This window comes from Thunnus maccoyii, chromosome 4 (genome assembly GCF_910596095.1).
Source record: "Thunnus maccoyii chromosome 4, fThuMac1.1, whole genome shotgun sequence".
Classification (NCBI taxonomy): domain Eukaryota; kingdom Metazoa; phylum Chordata; class Actinopteri; order Scombriformes; family Scombridae; genus Thunnus; species Thunnus maccoyii.
The window spans coordinates 6,472,051-6,495,296 of record NC_056536.1 but is presented as its reverse complement, the minus strand read 5'-3'; the positions used below and the strand labels follow the sequence as shown (position 1 = coordinate 6,495,296).

The following is a 23,246-nucleotide window of genomic DNA, read 5'->3' as shown; positions in this document are numbered from 1 at the left end:
CATGTGGGTGATGGGAGCAGGTGAGACACACATACACACACTTATGTCTTTCAGGCACCCGTAGGGCAGCTCGTCTATTAGGAAAAGGAAAGACAAGCCAACCCCAATTTGTGGACAGTCTGAATTATTCCCACTTAATAGACAGGAGCTCAGAGAGACAGCTGTCCTCCCTGTCATGTCCTGTCCTGCAGTATTTGACAATCAGAAGTAAATCTGTTTCGTTCTTTCACTTTGTTATTCAATGCCGGCTCAAAACATTGAAAAGGGGGTGAAAAAAGTTGACGAATGAAGGATTTCTAAGCCTTGAGAAAATATCGGCTACTATATTGCAGGTACACTACAGAAATGAACCCTTCAGTTAATTACTATCCAGTCATGCATGTTTTCAACATACCCTGATAATAAATATAGCCGCTCTCTTAAGGAGATCATGGTAAATGTACTTAATTTGCTGCCCACGTACTCTCTTAGTGCTATAATGCTGGATTGGAAAAGCCACTGAAACAGCATTTATAACACGGGGCACTAAATGTGCAATCACACCTACAGTTTGTTTGCTTTGGTCCAAACCAGAATGGAAAATATTACTTTGTTGCATTTTGAAGTTTGTTGAAATTCATACTTTCCACTTATAGGACAACTAGGGACACTCAAATGGATGCACAAACAGCTTTGAATTGCACAAAAAGTTTTGGTGACCTGCCATGATAGAGATATTGGCATTGTGTGTGGGGTGGTGGACAGAGTACGGGGGCGAAATGTACTCAAGTTCTGGAAATTTTAGCTAAACATTAGGCCAGTGTTGGTCTTTGCTCCAACCCTTGTCTTTTCAGGGGGTTTCCAAAAGTCTGGCATCCATTCTGTCCTCACTAAAAAGAAATTGTTCAGCAGTTCTCAGCAGATATTTGCATCTACAGGCATCACAGGGTAATTACTTGGAGCCACCTGACAGCAAACGGCTCACCTGGACAAACAAACTGAATTAATCGAGAACGTGTTTCAGAGCTGGACATGACCTTTCACAACATGCTTAGTTTGAACACACCCTAAAACCATGACCACTAAAATGCTTTTGGCAAGGTTCAAAGTAGGGATAGGCTGTCCAACGTCTATTCAGCTGAAGTAGAAACTAATGCAAAAACACAAACCCACTAATAGACCCATTATTCCAGGAACTAGAAACTGTACAAAAAACTGGCCTTTTGTGTGCTTTCAACTGTAAATGAACACGTGCGAACCATACGTTTGTACACAATCAGGATTATTTTATCATTTTAATTGGTTACTCTGGATAATAAAATCATAATCACAAAACAAAGAGTCACGAACACTCACCGAGTTGATGCAGGCCAACTCCTTGTTAAGCAGCCATGGCAGGGAGAGTTTCCCCTCTCCTCTGTAGCACGACTGAATCCTCTCTTTAATCTTCTCCTTTATCCGTCTCATTGTGAACAGACACAAAGCCGACTCCTTGGGCGGCTTGGCTCTGTTCTTCTGTCCCTGGGCAAATACAGTAAACAGAACCTCCTCATGCTCTGGAATACCAAGCGAACGCGCCAAACGGGTCCCTGGTCGGGCCAAATAAGCATCCTGAACCAAGCGATACTCCACTCCGTCCTTGGTGCAGCCGATGGGGAACTCAACGTAGGAGTAGAACTTAGGATCGTCGACGCATAGGCGGACGATTTTGGAGGTGAAGAACTGTTCGCTGCTTGCATCTGGCGAGGTAAGCTGGGTGTCGAGCTGTAAGGTGAGGTAATACACAAACTGCTCGCTGTTGAAGCCGTAGATATAGTAGATGTCAAATGCCGGAAACTTGGACAGTGTGTCTGAGGGAATCTTGAGCTGCGAGGAGACAAACTCGTCCTGGTAGACGAAGCTGAACATGTCTGCGTTCTCCTCGTTGGACATTAACTTGCGGCTTGACAGTGTCGGGAAGTACTCTGATTTCCCATCGATAGGAGTGCCGACAAAAAGTTTCCCGCCGCCGCCAAAAAGATCCGGGGAGATCACGACACCTGACATGGTGCCTGCTTCGGCGACACTGGATAGATAATGCTCTTTACGATGGTGGGGCTCGCCGAGCTTAAACAAATCATCCAGACGCAGGAACTGGCATATTCCCTGGGAAGTGCTCCCACAGGCAATTAAGCGGTTGTGGGAAGCGTCAAGTAGCAGGAGTTTATTGACATTGGAGGTCTGCACCAACTCATGGGGGCAGGACTGGACACCGGGCGGAGGGTAACAGCGAGGGTTGTCCGTGACAGGGCCAGTAACGTGGCTTCGTAGCTTGGTGAGGTTTCTGGACAGCTTGTAGATCCAGTTGACAGCGCCCAGGTAGACCTCGCCAGTTTTGTTGTGGACCACCAAATGTGTGAGACCTCCTTCCGGTGGGGAGAAGGAGAGGAGGGAGGAGGAGGAGGAGGAGGAAGGAGAGGTGGAGGTGGAGGGGATGGACAGGGAGAGGAGCAGAAGGAGGAGGACGGGGAGGATGAGAAGAGGCGGGTTGAGGTGGGAGGACATGGCGGTGAGGGGAGGGGAGGTGCGAGCGTGTGGGTGTTGGCGTGTATTTTTGAGCGTGTAATCCTCTGCAGGGTCAGTCAGAGCCTTACAGGACTGCAAGGTATGATGATACAAAAGAAGAGTTTCCAAGTAATCGACTTCCTCTTCCTTCTTTTCCTCTTTTCTCCGTTGTTGTTTTTATAACCTCATCCCCTGTTCTTCAGCCTCATCTGCCACCAGCCCTGAGAAATAGACACAAAGAAAAATCTTAGCAAACGGAGATGTCAATATATTCATGGAATCATGTGTTGCACTTCCAGTGATCTGACAAAAAGGATTCATTTGTTTGTATCGAAATGACAAAGACACTAAATATTCGCCCACAGCCTCGGATTCAGAGGTCTCGATGCTAGAGTCCAAAAAAACAAATGAGGGCACTATCAGCTTTGTTTTATTGACTTCTCGAATCTTGGCTCACACCACTGTATGGAGTGCATCTTTTAAAAGAAGACAGGGCCAAACATTGCTCCTCTGTGTATTGATTGTCTGGAGGTATTAAAGGATCCAGCAGACAAAGTGCACATACACACACAAAATACATCCTCATCTCGAATATGCACAAATATGCAACCTATGACAGAAGAGTGTATTTAAGTAGGAAAACATATGTACAGATGTACTTCTAAACAGCATACGCATTCAACACTCATAAAAAAAGGAGACCAACACACATAACACACATACAAAAACACACACAGGGTGAGCCACTGATGTGCAGCATCGTGATAGCAGGTAAACATCCATAAATTACAAGCAGGGCTGCAGGGAGAATCCTAGAGTATATTTACTACAGAGCAACAGAGCAGAGAAATACAGGCACCCTGCCTCTAAAAAGAAAAGGGGAGAGAGAAGGAGAGAACTGGTCCAACCTGATAAAACGGGAGAGACAGTGAGAGGGAGAGAGAAGTGAAAGCTATTTGGCTCTGTACCAGTTCAATATAAAGGCAGTGGAGATGGTGAGAAAGATTGCTATAAGTGAAAACTGAAAAAAAAAAACTGTGAAGAAAAAAGAAAGGGAGATGAACCATCCATCTATTTTCCATTCCATCCGTCCATCCATTTTCTATATCAGCTTGTCCGGTTCAGGGTCACTGGGGACCAGAGTTTATCCCAGAATGCACTGGGGGGGGGGGGGGGGGGGGCAGTTAAAGTCTTGAGCTTTTTAGTGCAAAAGTAACATGGCTGCTCCATGTGCTCAATCATCACCATCACAACTGCTGCCATTATTATCATCATTCTGTGATGAAGCTGATGGATGTTTGCCTCTGCAGTTCAAAGCAGAGTTGGACCCCCTCTAACTGAAACCCAAAATTCACACTATGTTGATGTTAGGAAACCGTTACACTGTCCTCTAACCAGCAGAGACTGATCACTCTGTAAAACTCTTCATCACCACCAACCACATCTCTAACTGACAAGCCCCAACGAATGAAATTATCAAAGCAACCGTCTCCATTTCCGTTCATTTTCCCTGAAAGCAAGCGATGTGCACTTCAATATCTCTGGAAGGGGATGGGACAGAAGATGAAATTCAGTTAACTAGTGGTGTCTGCCATGTGAGAGCAAGTCCATTTGGCTAAACATGGTGATCTTGATTGCAAAGTGCTGGGAACACGAGATTGCCTGGGAAATGCAAAAGCTGAGAACTAGCAAAATGTTTTCTTTAATCAGTTTGTGGATTAATGTCATGGTTATGAAAAAGCCATTTTGTTTTGACAAAATGTATCCAGCTCCACTGGTTGACAACCAGTTTAGGGTTGTTTTTTCTTCTCCGTTTAGCTTCATGACTTTGGTGTGGCTCAAATAAAGTTGTATTAGTAGAGCTGAATACATATCTTGAAATGTACAAAGTGATGGATTAAAATTAAATTTCATTCCCAATACCTCTGATAGCCAATGTTCTATATACAGCCAGTCCGGAAAAAACGTGTTTCAATGAATTTGTAATTCCATATTTAAAAAAGTAGGTTCTGTATATTATTTTATATTGGATTCAATGCAAATTTCATTGTCTGTAATACCTCACATTAAATTCCACCATCTTTCCCTCCATCTTAAATTAATATAATTACTCTCCACAAATGTATTCTACAGTGCAACAAAGTGTGTACAGAATAGGATTTATGCAGGATTCTGTAAACTTTACCTGTTAATTTAATACCTGTTTCTGAATCAATTCTAATTTCCTCTAAATTACTTTGCTGTTCAAATGAATATAAATCAAAGGTTGGGAAGAAACTTCTGAGCTGCATATACTTGAAAAAAATCCTCATTAGACAAACCAAATTTGTTCTGTAGATCATTCCAAGAAATACATTTGTTTCAATTCATTAATTTGTCTCTATAACTATATCCCTCTATGTAGACCAGCTTAATGGTGAATTTTGAAGAGCTATCCAAAGATTGTACCATGAAGAAGTATTTTTTGGAACTCATAAAAGCTCACTCAAAATACTCTTCATTCTTCTCCATGTTGCTGCTCGGTTTCTTGCCATAAAATTGACAGAACTGATGTTTTTATCCCTTGAAAATATGTATGAAAAAAGGGATAGACTTGTGCATTTTCAACATGAATCCATTGCTCTTCTATTGTTTGTTTTTGGCTATATGGCGTAGGTAAAATGCTTGAGTAGCAAGATAATATATAAATATATATATATATATATATATATATATGTATATGTAGCAGGGTGTGAGATGCAGGCAGGAACAGCGTACATGGAACGCCATAACCAAGCGGCTGGCATAGTGTACAGGAACATCTGCCCTGAGTATGGGCTGGAAGTCCCAAGGTCAGAATGGAAGACAGCTCCTTAGGTGGTTAAAAATGACCAATCCAAGATCCTGTGGGACTTCCAGACTGATAAACTGGTGATGGTTGACCAACCGGACATCATGTTGATCGACAAACAACAGAAGAAGGCAGTGGTAATAGACGTAGCAATCCCAAGCGACAGCAACATCAGGAAGAAGGAACATGAGAAGATCGAAAAATACCAAGGGCTGAAAGAGGAGCTAGAAAAGATGCGGGGAGTGAAGGCAACAGTGGTGCCAGTGGTGATCGGAGCACTGGGGGCTGTGACCCACAAACTGGTAGAGTGGCTCCAGCAGATTCCAGGTACAACATCTGAGGTCTCTGTCCAGAAGAGTGGAGTCCTAGGAACAGCTAAGATACTGCGCAGAACCCTCAAAGTCCCAGGCCTTTGGTAGAGGACCAGAGCTTGGGGGGGTCTCCACCTACCAACTTTGGAAGATGTAAAAGCTCCTTTTAATCCTATAATTTTTCTTTTCCCATATTTTTCCCCACCATTTTTATGTAGATGACAGTGTGAAGTCTGTGAGACAAATAGAATGGGGCAATGGAAATTACATTAATGCACATAGTGGCTGCACAAAGTGGAAGCAAACCAGGAAGAGAAAAATGTTCTTGGTGAATGCACCTGGTTTGAAACTTTGATCGGAAAGAATGGGCACCATCTTGGGATGGGGTATCCAGTTGCCACAATACATCCATGGGCTCAACCATGAGAAGAAGACATTTAATTTACTGATGTCATCTTCCAGGACCATTTTGAACTGTTTTAAACCAACCACACATTCAACCCAGCCTTCTCTTAATTGGTTTATGCTCACCTAAATACAGAGCACAAGGCAAAGGCTTGTTTCATAATGGAGTTTGGACAGCAAACTATTCTCATCTCTTATTTCTTTTGCTGTTTCCCATTCCACTCTTTCATTACATTCCTCTCTCTCTCTCTTTCCCTCAAACACTTCACTTCTTGTCAATAGTGTCTTTCATCTCCAGCCCAGCCATGATTACAGTGGCCCAGATGACGATGCTGTTGCCTGTCCCAGCAGGACAATACAGCCACTGTTAGCATCTTGGACACACACCCGCGTAAAAAATGTGAACATACAACACACACGTACAGTATGTGGTCAAAAGCATTTTTACACACTCTCTCTCTCAGATCTTGCTGACTTCACCACGCCTCAACACACAACAACTCACTCACAGACATAACTGACATGATACGGAGCTGCCCACGCACACTCCAAACAACACAAGCACCTACACGTCCATGCACATACACACCACTGGTATTAAATACAATAAAATGAGATGCGAGTGATTGATTTTACTTGAGCTTTCACTGATTTTAGGATTTTCTTGAAGCAACAGAAGCAGGAAATAAAATGAAATAAAATACACTAAATGACATGTGATGCGGGCTATTTTTGAACCATTTCATCTCACCTTCTCTGATGTATTTTATAAATTCTATAAATAAATGAAAACCAAGCAGCACATGAAGACTCAGAGACCATATAGCTGTAGTAGCCGGTGGAGCTGAGAGCTGATGGTGTCAGGAGCTGTTTGACTAAACTGGGACAAAGAGATGAGAAGCATGAGGGAGATTAGCAAACTGAAAAACACATTTCTGATTTACAAGTCTTTCTTTAATGACTGAATTAGATCAAAATGAGAAAAAATGCGCTAGAAATGGGCTAGAAAAGTGACACAAAGATGGAAAGAAAAAAAGACTGAAAAACAGGACAGAATATTCTAACATGGTTCAAACTTTCCTCCTGCTGTGGCACACGCATTCCTAATCAAACAATTTATGATAGAATTGTGTGGTTATTAAATTGTGTGGGTACTTTCTTAAAAACAAAACTTGCAATATAGTTAGATTTCACAGTTCTTGTTATGTATTCATCTCATAGATATATGACAATTAGTGCATTCCTCCAGTCACATTATGTGTCACTTATAAATGATACAATTGATTACAATCATAGAGACCATTTCATTTATCATTTGATATATCATATCATCAGTTTTCCCCACACAGATCAGCATTTTATCTGATCCAGAAAACCTTGAATCAGTCGTGCCTTCATTTCAGTGACTGTGTGTGTGTGTGTGTGTGTGTGTGTGTGCGCGCGTGTGTGTGTGTGTGTCAGGACAATCCTGAAGCCCACCTGCCACATCAGATGAAGCTGTAGAGGCGTTCAGGTCTGTCCCACACTGATTTATTGCTGTTGGCACATCGATTGCACACACAGCCACAGACCTTGGACAAACACTTAGGCAAATTTATACACACCACTTCTTTAGCATGGAGCTCACATCCACGCCTGCTGGCCTCACTTTGTGCGTGCGTGTGTGTGTGTGCATCCTGCATCTATTCAATCTTATTTACTACTCAAACACACACACGGACACACGTCCAGACACATCGGCCAACGCATGAACCGTATGTACACAAAGCATATGTAACGGCAGCCCGACTGTACAAACCACAGGCAGAGTCTAAACATTTACATTTATATCCTTTCCATTGTAAACAGATTTTTTTTTTTTCTGATGCAGTGGAGAGAGAAAATGTGGAGAACATGAGCTGGAATTGAACCACTCGATACCTTCACCTGCATTTATTTATGACCCTGTTGATTAAAACAAGTGAACCTAGAGGTTTGGATATAACCACGGGCGTAAATGATTTGCCTCGGCTCAAGCCATGGATGACTTGAACCTTGCAGCAGCAGTACCTTGGGATTTGTAATGCTACTGTGATTATAGACCTTATGCTAAAAGTTCAAGTCATTTTACACCTTGCACTAAAAGTTGTTTGAACTTTAACTCCGTTTGCTGCTGACCTTTCAAAGTGTGTCCTGCCAGTTTACCTTCTTTGTCCTACTGTAAGTACTATTATTGAAGTAATATCACTTCAGTCAAGAAGTCTGCATGAATTTTCTCATCCCAGGAACAGATTTTTTTCTTTTTTAAGCTAGTTCCCAAAAGTTCCTGAAGATACTCCATGACCTTCACATCATCTTTGGCTGTATAACTTTTGTTCTGGTTGGATTTTGGTTGTAAATATATTAAATATAACTCAAAACCTGATATTTCCTCCAAAAAAAAAAAAAAAAAAAAATGTGGCTATGAGAGTGTGTGAGGCCAAAGCTCTTCCATGATCTTGGGGTCATGCCAGATCTCAGTAAGTTCATTCTGAGAGGAGAAGAGACAGATGCTGTTTTGCACCGATTAGTCAGTCACGGACAGACACTGTTCCTCATTACCGACAGTCCCTTCAGCTTTGTCGATAAAGGAATGACAAACACGGTGGGAGAAACTGGAGACTGTGTAAAGTCCCCTCAGGCAAATTTGTGATTTGTGATATTGGGCTATACAAATAAAATTGATGTGTAACTAATTGGTGTCTGTAGACAGGAAACAGCATATACAAATGCAAATTGCAAAATGCAAATTTTCCAATGCAAATGCAGTAGTTTTTACCTCTGAATCCTCTTCATCTGGTCTATAAAAACTATACTATTCAACCTGATAAGGCAACCACACACGTACAGCTATAAGATTAAATTCAAAATAACAGTAAAAAAAACTTGCATTACATCGTAATTTCATCCTATAACCTGAAAGTTTATTTGAAAAAGTTCTGCGTGGGGATTCTGCTTCTGCAAAAGTTTGACCTGAAACACTAAATTATTTGCTTAGATGCAGCAAAACATCTCAGAGTATGCATACAGAATTTGATCTGATCAATTCCCTTTTTTTAAAACTCCAGGCTTCTCTCAACAGATGGTAGCAAAGTTAAAGTCACAGTGTAGGTCAGATGAGGACAGAGGAGGAGATATGAGAACAGGGGTAGGAGGTGGGCAGACACTTGAACGTGAGGAGATTTCTATTTGGGATCCATTTTCCAAAAGGCGTAATATTGACTAGTGCTAATACTGCAGACTGTAGTCGACTCACAGCCTCCTCTTTGGCGGACGGAGACAGACGGACGGAGAGAAGAGAAAAGACGAGGAGGAAGGGAGAGCTTGAGGAACATGATTAACTACTATTAAAAATGAGAAGAAGAACTTTTGCTCGACTGAAACACATTGAAACTACGTATGAAGATACATGAGAATACACCACCTCATCTACACTGATTGGACCCTGTGACTCTACTTTGGTGTGACTCAAATTAAATAAAATAAGTATCTTCTGTGAGACTGAAGGAATAAAGAGAATGTGGGTTGGACTGTGTGTGTGCAAGCATGCGTGTGTGTGTGTGTGTGTGTGTGCTCATGTGGGCTGCAGGGACACAGTGGTTCATTTACAATCACATTCCACGACTGACACGTTGACCCCACAGACAGCTGCATGCACACACACACACAGACACACACACACAGAGTGGTAGGCAGCCCAGCTGATAGTTGCCAGTTTAACATCAGTCCTACTAAACACACTGCACACACACATCCTGTTATATGTTGTATGGCAATCATTCAACGTAGAATAGCTCCTCGTGGTTAGACCCCATCCACACACACACACACACACGCTTTTGTTTTCAACAACAATAGGGATTACCCAGACGATACAATTACTCCACTCTATTCAGCAGAAATATTCAAAGACTCTCAGGGAAGCACAGGGATGCTTACATGTAGGAGCACATACTGTATGCATACATTTTGTAAACACACCAGCCATCGACCCACGAACCCGCCCGGATATGCATCCATATGCATGAACATCATAGATACAAACCCCTCACTTACACTCGCACGCCGACAGGTGCAGCTCGGCCGTCACTCATTCAGACGAGTGCAGTACAAATCTACGCAGCACAGAGCTGAGTAGCTGAGCCTTAATCATTCCTAATCTGACTGAGTCTCCTCTACAATATGCTCATCCTGTCTCCAAGCTCTCCGGAGTGGGGGGATTTAAGGATTTTTCCCGATAAAGTAAAATCCTGACGACTGTAGTATGCTCGTGTTCACAACCTTTGAAGGACAAATTGCATGAGATGCAATTATAAGTACAATACCTCATGACGAGCGACTCGGACCTTTTCCTCTAAAAACTAAAAAAGCTGCGTGTGAACACCATATGGCATCAAACGAGGCTGATAAAAGTAAAATACCTTGTTGTCCGAGATGTAAAATAAAAAAATAAAACCTCACTCTTAAATGGCTCTTTTCTGTTCATTTCAATCTACCCGTTCTGCATGTGTAGACTGGCACTCTCACAGGGCTCGGCACACTCCCATTAATAAGGGAAGCACTTTCTATTAATTTATACATGTAGGTGGAGAGGGTGATAATGACTGCGGTGATGTACAGTAGTGAGAGTTTTATTAATGCCTCTCACTCAAAACACCTATTATAAAGTTGTAAGTGGGGAAACTGGTATCTGTGCTTTTACGACGGATCTCTGAATGTCGGAGCAACATAATGGCTCGAAAAAGATTTGGATTTGATTACAGTTGATATTTTGGATTTATTTGGTCAAAATACGAGGAAACTGCTGAAACCACTTCAGAAGTTTGATAGTGAACTTCCTCAAAAATGGCAAAATATATACACCACAAATAGTTGGTTTTAATACAAATATTTGTTTCATACAAATATTTAAAAAATTATTTGTTGGGGGTGTTCCCCGGAGATAAAGCTCAACTACTGACACAAGTCAAGTGCTCCCATGGAACTCTCCATAACCTGTTGCTCCCCTTCTCCTTTCCACTTTTATTCCAATACCAATACAGACACAAATAATTTTGCTGCCTCAACAAATACAGATACAAATACTGAGATCTCTGCACATCCCTAATTTATATTCCTATAAGGTTAGACATATTTGTATGATTAGTTCTGTTTTCATCTCTCAGCGATGTCATACATCAGAAGAGTGCAAAAACACTCTGCGATCTACTTCACCACGACAAAATATCATTCACATTTTATCATGCTTGTTGAAAAGTTGACAGTTTTGTTTGGATTCTTTATCTGCAGAAATGTCAATAGCAACTTTTGTCCATTGTAGTTATGAGTGTGCTGCCACCCTTTTGTTGTTACAAATATCTAGATCCATCAACTGGTACCTGACATGTGTGTGTGTGTGTGTGTGCGTGTGTGTGTGTGTGTGTGTGTGTGTGTGTGTGTGTGTGTGTGTGTGTGTGTGAGTGTTTTCCCACCTCTCCTTTTCTAGCACTTTCTCCTCTGAATAAAAGCAGCTATACAAACTACTTTCACATGAGTAGAAACAAACAGAAACAACAGCGTGATTACTCAAATTAGGGATGGGACTGTTCTTCTTTTTTTTATTTTTTTTTATGGCTCCTACAAATTGGTCGGGCATGTAGAGGGCCTGGATCTCAGGGAAGAGTGTGAATATGAAGCTACAGCCAGGAGACTGTTAGCTTAGCTTAGCACAGAGGGAAACAGCAAGCTTGGTTCTGTCCAAAGGTTAAAAAAAAATCCACCCTTGAACACCTCTTAACCTCACTAATTAACACATTATGTGTCCTTTAATCCACACAAAACTCATACAATGTGTTGCTGAAGGATTCTTATCTAGTACCTCATTCTCATCAGTTATTTTAAGCATGTTTCATTTTTACATTTGGCTTCAACTATCCACCATCTCGTTCAAATTAAGCATTTCTTATTTGTTTCTTTACCTTTTGTGCGTCAATCACAGCACAAATTAGCAATGCATGTATTCTGCTATGGGAATACGGGAGTGTTGGTGTTCTCGTGGGACTCTAATCATTGTCTACCTGTCGTCCAGAGTGTTGTCAGTTGTCGTTCGATGCAGGGATTTCTGGTCTTTGCGGGTTTCAAAATCTTACGGTCTGTTCTGCGTAGGAGACGGGACATGAACCACATTTTTCCATGTCAAAGTCAAACGCTTTATCAATCCACCACATGCTGTTCCCTACACCTTGTTGCTGTGCTACTACTTCCTGCTTTAACACTTTCGAGGGGATGATCTCCTTTATGCAATTATACAAACATGTCTTCTTCTTAAAACAGGAACCGTTCTATTAACACATGCACACAAGCAAACACATACTAATTGTCCAGCACGGATGAAAGCATATTAACAGATGCTGTGAGCCGGCAGAAATGTTTGTGTGTGTGTGTGTGTGAGAGAGACAAAAACAGCGAAACATATTTGTATGTGTTGACGAAGCTTAAAAAAAAAGAAATTACTCTGCAGTCGGATCATTCCCATGATGGGGGTTGAAATCACTGCAATGAAGAGAATGTGTGTGTCTGTGTGCGTGTGTTTGCGAGTGTGTGTGTGTGTGTGTAGTCTCCAAAGAGGAGACCCTGCAGCTAAAGCCATTTAGAGGGGCTTTAAGTGCTTGAATAGGCCCAGAAACACAGTTCTTTATCAGGGAATTTGGCGTAGATAATCGAAGCTGGCTCCCAACCGCAGAACAGCAATTTTGCAGTTTAAGAAAATGAGAGGGAGAGAGCAATGAAGGATGGAGAGATGGAGAGAGGGAAAACAAAAAAAAGGAACCGCACTGCCCATTCAATCAGAGTCTGAAAGAAGAAAATCGCTGCATTGGAATCAGTGTGCAGGCAAACAGGAAAAAGGACACAGTACAGAAACACTGACACAAGGACGCGAGAAGGAAGAAAAAAAAAAAAGAGTCCCCTACTGTTGCTGATAGGTCTGTGTGGAGACAGATGGGAAACTAAGTGCATACTGTAGTTTCATATCTGGAGGCGAGAGGAATATCACCATCTATCTTGGTTGAGAGACTTTATACTCGAGCTGCAATAGAAACCTGTTTTATTGTCGCGGTGGTGCTGTAACACCGGCTATAAACTGGGGCTGTCAGTACAAATGTTCAACCGCCGTTAGGAAGGGCGGGGACGCCGACACATTGACTTGGCAACGCCTGTCCTGCGTGAGACTGAGAGGAGCTGCGTTAATGATAAAGCTCTTTTTTTTATTTTATTAGAATATACTGAATTAGCCAAGTTGAATGGAGGCAGCAACATCTTAAATAAACATAGAAAAAAAGTGAAAATCATGAAAATCATGCAAATGTTAAATAGATGATGAATTCATATACACTCCCCACAGTTAGATTTTCTCTTATTTTCTATCAACATAAGCTATTATGGTCACTTATAATGAGTTTATAATGCATGCTGTAGCCTATGTAACTATGGTTTCAACATTTATTCATTGTCATCACAACTGCTACTTAGTTTTTAGGGATACTCAAGTGAGTTATGTGAGATACCCAAACTTTTAGTACCCAAAGTGGGCCAAGCTCCAAAACCACTCCATCCTACACTTCCAACAATGCAACTCAATAGTGTCTCCTTCATTAGACCATCCCTTGCCGGTGCCTGTCCGTGTCTTTCAAACTCCACACACCCCCCCAGTTTGTAACACAGGCTTTCTGTTATACATTACAAGTCTCCAAGCCTAGATGACATCCTGAGTGTTTTTTTTTTTCAGACTCGAAAAGAAGTGAAAACAAAGAAGGCGATCATTTCCTGATGGAAACCATTATTTCCTCCTGTAGGTGTCGGGTGATTGACAGGAAGCAGAGCGTTACATGATGCGGCACAGATATGAAAACACAAACGCAGCCATAATGACATAAAGATCACACACACAGACTTTAAACCAAACAATGTCTTTGTGTTTATACTTCTGGATCATTTTTGCTCTATGCCAACACTTTTATTGTTAAAGTCAACTTCCTGCTTCTTGGTTTGAACCTTTGAGTCACTGTGCTCGGTCAGATCCTCGCAGATTTGAATCTTTACCCAGTGTTAAGTTACTAAAACCAAAAGGCTTGTTGTCCTGGTTGTGTTTGCAGAGCGTGCATGATGATGTGTTTTTTAAGGTGCTTGGATTTGATCATTTACAGGCTCTCTGACCATAAGCTGCACATTCACTGTGACCGCGGAGATGTTTAAACTGTCTGTTCTTTGTTTGCTGTAGCATCAAATACACACAGTGGTGTTTCTGTCTTTACTGCTGCTCTCTTCTGAGAGCGAGCGCTTTGTAAATTATAGAGCTTATTTCTCCAAGTCAGTGACTTTTAATTCAACTTTATCAATAGCTCTGTAATGACAGCATACATTCTGTCGCGCTGAATTCTCAGCATGTGTGGTTGTTAACTGCTGAGCGTATACAGCTACTCGGATTAATGTATTTGCTTTACATTTTCCTAATGTTTTGGTAAATATCAAATTGATGAAGAAAACCCTGGGATACCAACCACCTATCTGTCACTTGATAATTGTCGGCTGACTAAAATTAGAACTGACAATTCCTGGCATGACACAGAGTCTGTGATTCTCATGAATGCACAGCGACGCTGAGCTGAGATGTTGACTACGTAAAGTTTAAAATGTGCATCAAATGAAACTAACTTCTTTATGTGAACACACACTGAGGAAATATATAACTATTTCTACACTTGCTTCAAACACTCTTATACTAACAATCACGATTTACCTGACATTTCTGTCGATAAGCAGTTTGCTTTGACTTTGAACTCACCTATGGGTGTCATCCTAACGTTATGGTCAGCTGAACTAACAGGTCCTCTCTGCTTGTTACTGCTCCTGTGAACATTACCAGCGTGTTTCAATCATTTAAAGAGGTAATATCAGGTAAAATAACTCCTGCTGCAGATAATCACGATGAAAGCCTCTTGGCTGTGAAGTGTAACTACAAGAGTGAAAAATTAACAGCAGCCATGAGCCAAATGCTGGAAAATTTTTGGTAATTACCTACTCCGTCAGCCACTCTGGCAGGTGACCAACCATCATTTGAAGCTCCTTTCTGGTTCTAAAAATGAAGCTGCTTGGTAAAATTGTACAAATGGTGGGTGGGTTTTGGAAATATACCTGCTGCTGGTTCAGGTGGTTTCAGGAAGCCGCCTTCCTTAGAGTAGAGCCTTGTAGAGCTCGCAATTAATCGCCTTGCAAGTACAGCCGGAAAGAAATCCCAGAAGTTGAAGTTTGACTCCCCTCCAGCTCCTGCTCTGACTATGAACTCTGACCTGAAAAGATTATTTCTCTACATGGACCAATAGAGGATCACAGTATTGTCATTATTATAATATTTCCAAGAGCTATTGTTCCAATAACCCTGCACTAACACGGCATATATGCGCGCTAAGGAGAGGCACTTAAACACCCACACGTAAAGGTAGGCAGGAAATAGAATGTTCCTAACTGCTGCGATGTGTCAATTACCTTTTTATAAACCAGGATGTTATTTCATTTCATAAGGAGAACTACAAGCAACGCACTCGATCACGCAAGAGTGCTTTCACACAAGTTATTTGCGGGTATGTTTATGTATTTATATACTGTCACTACGGTTTACGTCGCTATTGATGCTTTTAATCCTCTCTTCCGAGCATTTATGTGTTAACTGCTAGATTGAGTTCTACTTTGGACTGCGTTCTGCTTTTCATCTGATTATTTAATCAAAAAAAAAAAAAACGCTGTATGTTTCTAAGACAAGCGACAAAATGGAAGCTGTACACACATAAAGAAACCCAACACACACACGCTCACACACACACACCGAACGGGAGATAATGTAACTGCTCTTTCTGCTGCCTACATGCAGATGCCAAGCTTACAGAGGAGGAATATCACACTTGATTAAGCAATGCCACTTGAATCAGGCGCTCACACACCTACACACGCACACAAAGACATATGCATACCTTAGGGCAAGAGGAGGCATCCAAACACATACTCACAAAACGCAGCCAGAGCTGTCTTCATGGGCATCAGAGAGTAAGGAAGAGAGAGGGAGAGAGAGTGTGTGTGTGTGTGTGTGTGTGTGTGCTACGATGTGTGTGTCATCTATCCGTATGTCATCTCTCCTCTGATGTGACCTTTACACACAGATATTTTCTTCCCGCCCTGCCAGCAACACTGCTAACACAATTACACTGGGCTAATGAACAGAAGACCCTGATAAAGTAGTACACACACACACACACACACACAAATACACACACACACACATATCCTCCATGCATATCAATCTCCTTGCAAAGGCTACATTTGCATGTTTAATATAAATGAAAGTGCTTATTAAAGTGCACACAGCAGTTCAGATCAGATGGAGGAAGAACTTCTCTAAATCCAGAACATTTAACCCATCACACTCCTCCTCCTCCTCCTCCTCCTCCTCCTCTCTGCTGTTAAATCCAACCTTCTTTTGCCCTCTTCCATCTGTCCACAGGGGTCAGACTACTAAATCAGCTCGCTCATATGGTCCTTTTGTAAACTGAACCCGAGGTGACGTCTTCCAACTGCTTATTTTTTTTCTGACCAAATTTACAATCATATAAAACTGAGAAAAGCGGCAAAATCCTTTCATTTGAGAAGCTGGAACCGGTGAACTTTTAACTTAATAAATGACTGATTGTTGCTGATTAATTTTCTCTGATCGATTAATTGAATGCAGCACTGATTATTATTCAGTTTTTCAGAGGAATGTTTGAATATCTGGAGCTCTAAACACTGTTCTCGAGGCTTTCTGGATCATTCTACGGTGTGAAAACGGGCATTAAAGATGCTAAACATCAGCAGCAGCTTCTATCAGCAAAACCAAACGTTTGCAGTGTTTCCACATCTGAATAACATTCACAGCAATTAGTTTACAAAGAAAACGCTACGAGCAACCCCGTCTCACTGGCTTCTTCTTGTTGAAACTGAGAAGCTCTTAACCCCAAACGATCCCAATGTGACATTTTGATTAGATTCCACACCAGTATGAATAAATTTGTTTCATTAGTAGTAGCACTAATAATATTGACAAAGTGCTCTCAAAGGGGCTTTTCCACAGTGATATTAATAGCAAAGGATCACAGTCATGGAAACGATATATTAAAAACATGTGTATTTCTCTTTCACCGAGAAATTGAGTTATGAATCTTACACTGCGCAATCATACATGCTGCCATCATTGCACAAATGTTAAGCAGACCTAATGTTAGATCTATTTTTACACGTGAAGTTGTTTAGAGCTGCAAAACTGATCAATTAATTGAGAAAATAATCATCAAATTAATGAAATGAATTAATGAAAATAATCTTTAGTTGCAGCCCTAAACTTCTGCAATGTTGCCTGTTTCAGTAGGAAGTGACATCACACCCCGCTAAAATTTGATAGGCTGTGAGTTGGGGGCTTGAAGGTTACAATGACAAAAGCTGATTGAGTACATATCTCTCTGCTCTTGTATGATACGTGACCACAGAGACATTTCTAACCTGCTCTCCCTTCCTGTCAAAATATATTCTAACATAGTGGTTGTCACGGTGATCTTAATAAATCCCAGGTGTCCCCCGAGCGGGATCCAGAGGTTCTTCATCAGAATGGAGAAAAACTTGGTTTACCATAACTTAATTATGTTGATATGTTTCACATGCCACTTTGAGCAGCACCATCCCCCCTGTTTACATTCTGGACAGACATGCAATTCAGTTCAGTCCAATATGACACTAAATCAACAACAGACCTCTCTCCTTATAGGATCCCTGGGACCAAATCTTATCAAATGGGAGTCTGGAGTCTAATTTGTCTTTACTCAGGGGGCTGTGACATGAAAACACTGAAGAAACACTACTCTAATTGCATTGCTAATCAAATCTGGATCTACATTTTTGACATGAGGTTAGAGTCGGAGAGGAAGAGGGTGAATTCTTGAGGCATCGCATTGGCCTGATTGCAATTGGACAGGATGCTGCGTTTTTGAATCTGGTTCTGATTATCACGTCTAAGAACTGACGGCATTCCTGTTCTGCTGCAAGGCCGCGGCCTCGCGGGGGGAAGGATTTAACAGTTGCACACGTGTTCTCATCCTCAAGGAGTTTTTTATGACAGAATAAGAGAGGAACTGATTATGGTGTGTAGATAGCGATTAATCGTTCAACTTAAAGCTCCCAATGTTAAAAACCATCAAGGCGCTGAATTCCTACCAGCTCCGGGGCTGCTGCTCTGCAGCTGAACCTGACCTCTGACCTCCCTGTGGGCAAGTAAAAAGATAATTTCCCTACAAGAAGCAATTTAGCATCACAATGGTGTTATTGCAGACGTGAAGGACACACATTCAGACTTAGTTCGTGAAGAGCTTATGATGTGTTAGTGGAAGTTTATAATCCTTCCTATCACCACCAAGAACACTGCAAGAACACTGTCCATCTGAACAAGTCCACTTCAATTTCTGCACTAATTTCTAGTTCAAATCAGTCTATTAGAAGAAGAGTTATCATCCTGATATCAGTGGATGATCTGCCTTCTTCTGTCTTGTTTTCATTTTATTATTTCAAGATTTAAAAAAAAAGAATATTCCAAACAAACGAAAATGTGAAAAAAATAAGTGGAATGATCTTAAAAATGATATGTGACTAAATCACTTGATAAGATGGACATTCATGGTTACGAATGGACACACACACACACACACACACACACACTATGTACACACACTCATACCTGACAATAATAACATCCTTTTCTTGCGTTCTCGTTACCTTGTCAAGGTCTCTCTCATAAACACACACTTACATGATACTGACGCATATGGACTTTGCACAGGGATGTGTGCAAACTAATCCACTGACACACATTTCATTTCTGAACCAAATCACCGTCTGACGTTGCCCTTGTTAACATAACATCTGAAGCCTGCGGTCACGCTCTCTGACTGGACGTGTTTATCTCAGGCATGTGGACTTGAAACTCAGCCCAAAGCTTGTTGCATTTCTATAACACCGCTATAGATATTCAAGCGGTGCTCTTGTTAACCTTAAGGCAATATTTCAGCTGGGTGCAGCACTGTAGTGTAGGTTTTGGCAGGCATACGCCCATAGGGGTTCATAAATAATCAGTTGCATATGTTAGCTGTCCTGCTTGAGAGAGGTGATGTACTGGAACTCGCCTTGGTTTTGTTTTTCTTTCAGTAAGGAAATCATAATTCAAGTGCGTACAAAAAAAAAGCACTTTTCATTCAAATGATAGGGTTTTGCTTGTTGTTATTGTGATTGCTTGCCCTCTTTAGCAATGATTATAATAACCTTTCTTCATAAAGCAATTATCAACACGGTGTCAAAGTGCTGCGCAGGAGAAATTAAAAACTGAACAGTAAAAAATAAAGGATGGAGATTAAAAAATAAATAAAAAAATAACAGATATCAGAACACATAAATGTTCAAATGAATTATATGAAATCAAATTATGAATACTGACAGAAAAATAAAGGATAAAAGGTTTAAAATGAAAACAGAATGAGGACCATCAAACTCAGGTGAGAGCAGCCTTTTAAAAAAGAGTAATTCTACATATCTGAGAGAATAGTATGGAAAATGCACACGCTAGGTGCTCCTATTGTTGACCAGCTGGTCTAGCTCAGGCCAAGAGCACGCTGGAAAATGAAAATACTGTTCCACAGTGAAATATCAGTGTTTCTCATATCATCCATCCGCAGCCGGAGACCTGCTGCTGCTGAATAAATATTCAGTCGGACTAAGTTACAGCTAGAGTCCTCCTGATGCTGCTGTTAGACAGTTTTTCCCTCAGGCGTGTGGAGGGGACACCCCTGGGCCTGGGGGTCAGAGAGGGCGTGAGAGCACAGAAAAGGCCTGGCCTGGAGAGAGAGAGAGAGAGGGAGAGAGAGAGGAAGAGGGATACAGTACGGAGACAGAGACAGAAGGGACCGTGTCTCTGCGGATTTGCTCCGAGGCAGCAATCCAATACTGTAAACATGCTGTCTACCCTTGACCTGAGAGACACGACCCCCAGAGGACGCTGAGAGAAGATATTCAGAGGAGTTCGCGAGGTTGTTAACAGCAGAGTCCATCTTGACAAGTCATTTAGTCTCACACTTGGCCATGAAAGCGTACTTCTCTGAAGTTATTAGAGATCCCATGGAACGGAAACTAAAAACGTCTTGGAGATTGTTATTTCCAGCTTCGGTGGTGACCTCACGCTGCACTCGTCCAACCGACGGGAGTCATCGGATTTCTTTAGCGGGTCACACCTTTCTGGCTCCAAGCTGCCTCGCTGATCTCTACAACACAAGTTTGATCCCTGGCTGTCTATTGTCACGCCCCATCATACTGTTTGAACAGGAATTATACACGTTAAGGGAGCAATGATACCGTCCCATGTGGCCACTGAGCCCTGAGCATCCTCAGTGACCGCTGGCAACGCTTCTTCTTCTTCTGTTTCTGCTCAACTACACTTCATTGTAACACCTGAACAGTCGAATAAAAACACACTGTCACCTGAAACTTTTTATACTGTGAATCTGCACAGGTCGTTTAGTCGTAATATTTTATGTTTCGTAGATTGTGAGAAGAAAATGTTTGATGTTTAGATTACAATGCTTCAGTCATATGAGGAGAGCCTTTTGGGAAAAGGCCGAGGCTAAATCACTAAAACGAAGCCGATTCAAAAAAAATCTTGAGAGAAGCTGATTCACCCCGAACACGTAAGAAATCACCGAACCCAACTGGCAAGATTATGCTTATTTTTATAGCAATATGAGAGCAGCATAGGCCTACGTGTTCATATAATGAGCACCGTTTTTTTTTGGGTGTGTGTGTGTGTAACTCACGCACTGAGTCAGTATCCTAACCGCAACGAGCCAATAACATGAGTCATCATTTTATACAAGCTGCAGATTTGCAGTGGATTTTAGTTAAGCAAAGATTTTTTTCTATGAAGCCGTTGTAGAAGAAGAAATATCGTTCGCTGAGCTGAAACCGGCTGTAACATCAGAGCGACGCACTAAAGCGGATCATAAAGTGGTTACGACTTATCAGTGTGACTAGTTATCATAGCTGACCTTCAAAGTTCAAATTAAAAGCTATAAGCCCGAGGTTGTGACGGACAGCGAGTTAACTGGCCCGCTGACTTTCTATGATGGTGAACGCTCTGGTCGTAAATGAAAAGAAAAATACATTATTTCCATTTTTATATTTCAGCCAAACATCTGTCTTTAACACTCCGTTCTGCGAGTTAGGTAAAACTAACAGTTTTCAGGGTCAACTCATCCAATAAGAATATATCTGCCTTTAGAGCATCTCTGCCTTTGACAAATGTTTTGTATAACTAAAACCAGCAGTCTGAAAACAAGCATTCATTTTATTTGCCAGGACTTCTTGGCACAGAATGAGGGGCCATATTCCATTTTTGTGAACATATATCCGTTGCTGTTGCCAGTGTTAGAGAAGTGATAGCTTCCGTCACAAGCCTCGCATCCCATCCCCCCCCCCCCCCCCCCCCCCCGATTTCAAATGTTTTGGAACATTTTCAATCAACTCAGGATATACTTTTTTTTCAGTCCCTGGAACTTGGCATCGGGCCACTATCTTCTCACAGGCTCAATTTGTTTATTTGTTTTTGCCTGCCTCCATAAGCTTTTTGAACATTTCCGTCACAGAGCACTAGAAACATATTCAATGGCTCTTTTTTTTTTAAAAATTCTAGTTGAATGGCTTCCACCTAAACGCAGTCCCTTGAGGTAGCCCGGCCAGTGTTTTTTTTTTTTTTTGCTTGAAGAAAGAAGAAAGTGCAGGAGGAAATGCATAAATAACAGGACGGGGATGTCACAGAAAGTGTGGCCATATACAGAAACAAAGCACTATCTAAGCAGCTTCTCTAAGCACTATTAGACCCAAGAAAAAAGAGGCTCCAGGAAGAAAAATAACTTTAAATTAAGATCATACATTAAGGTAATTATTCAAGTCCTTTTGGAGGTAAGAAAAACATGGAGATGAACTTCAGACTGGGCAGTGAGGGAAGCAAAACGTCATATCTACAACATAAGCAAAAGAAATAAAGTCATTTGACCAAAGCAGCAGCATCTGTCCAAAAGGATCCATCCTTAAACAGTGAGAGAGTGTAAAAAGAAACTGTTCATGTGATGCATACTAATGATGTCTGCGTGACTGTGTGTTTGTGAAAATGAGAAGGAGAGCTCCAAAGATTGTGAAAACGAGTTCCGTTTACGGTGATAAAAATCTGTTAATCTGGATGTGCTGGACCCTCTCAGTATCAACCCCATTCATTTCCCTAACAGACCTCTGGAGTGGGGTAACACTAAGCTCCAGGGCTCTCTCTCTCTCTCTCACACACACACACACACACACACACACACACACACACACACACACACACACTAACACAGCCAGTTGTTTGAACAGAGGTGATATACTCACTGCATTTGAAAAGTAATCCCCTTCAGTGTGTCATTGTAGCTGACACATTTCTCCAGCACACACACACACACTTTTCATGTAAACAGGACATCAGTAGCCGTACATGTAAACACAATCGAAACACAAATATCCCAAACCAGCGGCCGCTCTCTGAACGCAAAGCTGTTGATTTCTGATGTGACTAAAACTCAACACTCGCTCACTCACTAAAACACTCAAAACGATACTGAAGTTGACTCAGTGACTGAAGACGTCACTGAGTTAACATGTGCACATGTGCAAATGTGCATGTGAAGAGGTCGACCAAGGGCAATGACATGAATGGAGACGTGTGTCTTTGCATGTGTGAGTGTGTGTGTGTGTGTGTTCCGGCCTTGCTCTGGCCCTCTAGCCTCTTTTTCCAGCCTGCAAAATGTGGAAAAAATGCGCTGTGACTCCAAGCGTGAAGCGAAGTGCCAGAAACACTGAACCAGGACAAACACATAAAAATCCATGGCTCCATTAGCCATGTTGAAGCTTAGCCTGGAATGGCTCAATTTGGCTCAGCTTGACTTTGAGAACAACAGCTGCACATAAAGCAAACTCAGATCCACTCCTGAGTCGGATATGTAGACGTATGAGTGTGACATCACTGATACAACCAA

At 41.6% G+C, this 23,246-nt stretch overlaps 1 protein-coding gene across 8 annotated transcripts in view; it reads right to left on the bottom strand.

Moving 5' to 3' along the window:
• The window catches only part of LOC121895327 (plexin-A1-like), a 265,311-nt gene that overhangs the window by 222,524 nt on the left and 19,541 nt on the right, over nucleotides 1–23,246 (bottom strand). For 7 of the 8 annotated variants that reach the window (XR_006095744.1, XM_042408363.1, XM_042408362.1 and 4 more), the window contains one exon: nucleotides 1,336–2,744. Coding sequence is in view for 7 of the 8 variants with exons in the window: in XM_042408363.1 (XP_042264297.1) it covers nucleotides 1,336–2,523 (1,188 nt within the window). In the remaining variant the exon portion in view is untranslated. Of the gene's footprint in view, nucleotides 1–1,335; nucleotides 2,745–14,908; nucleotides 14,974–23,246 lie in introns of those variants that run through there. The other variant, XM_042408364.1, reaches the window with a different exon arrangement.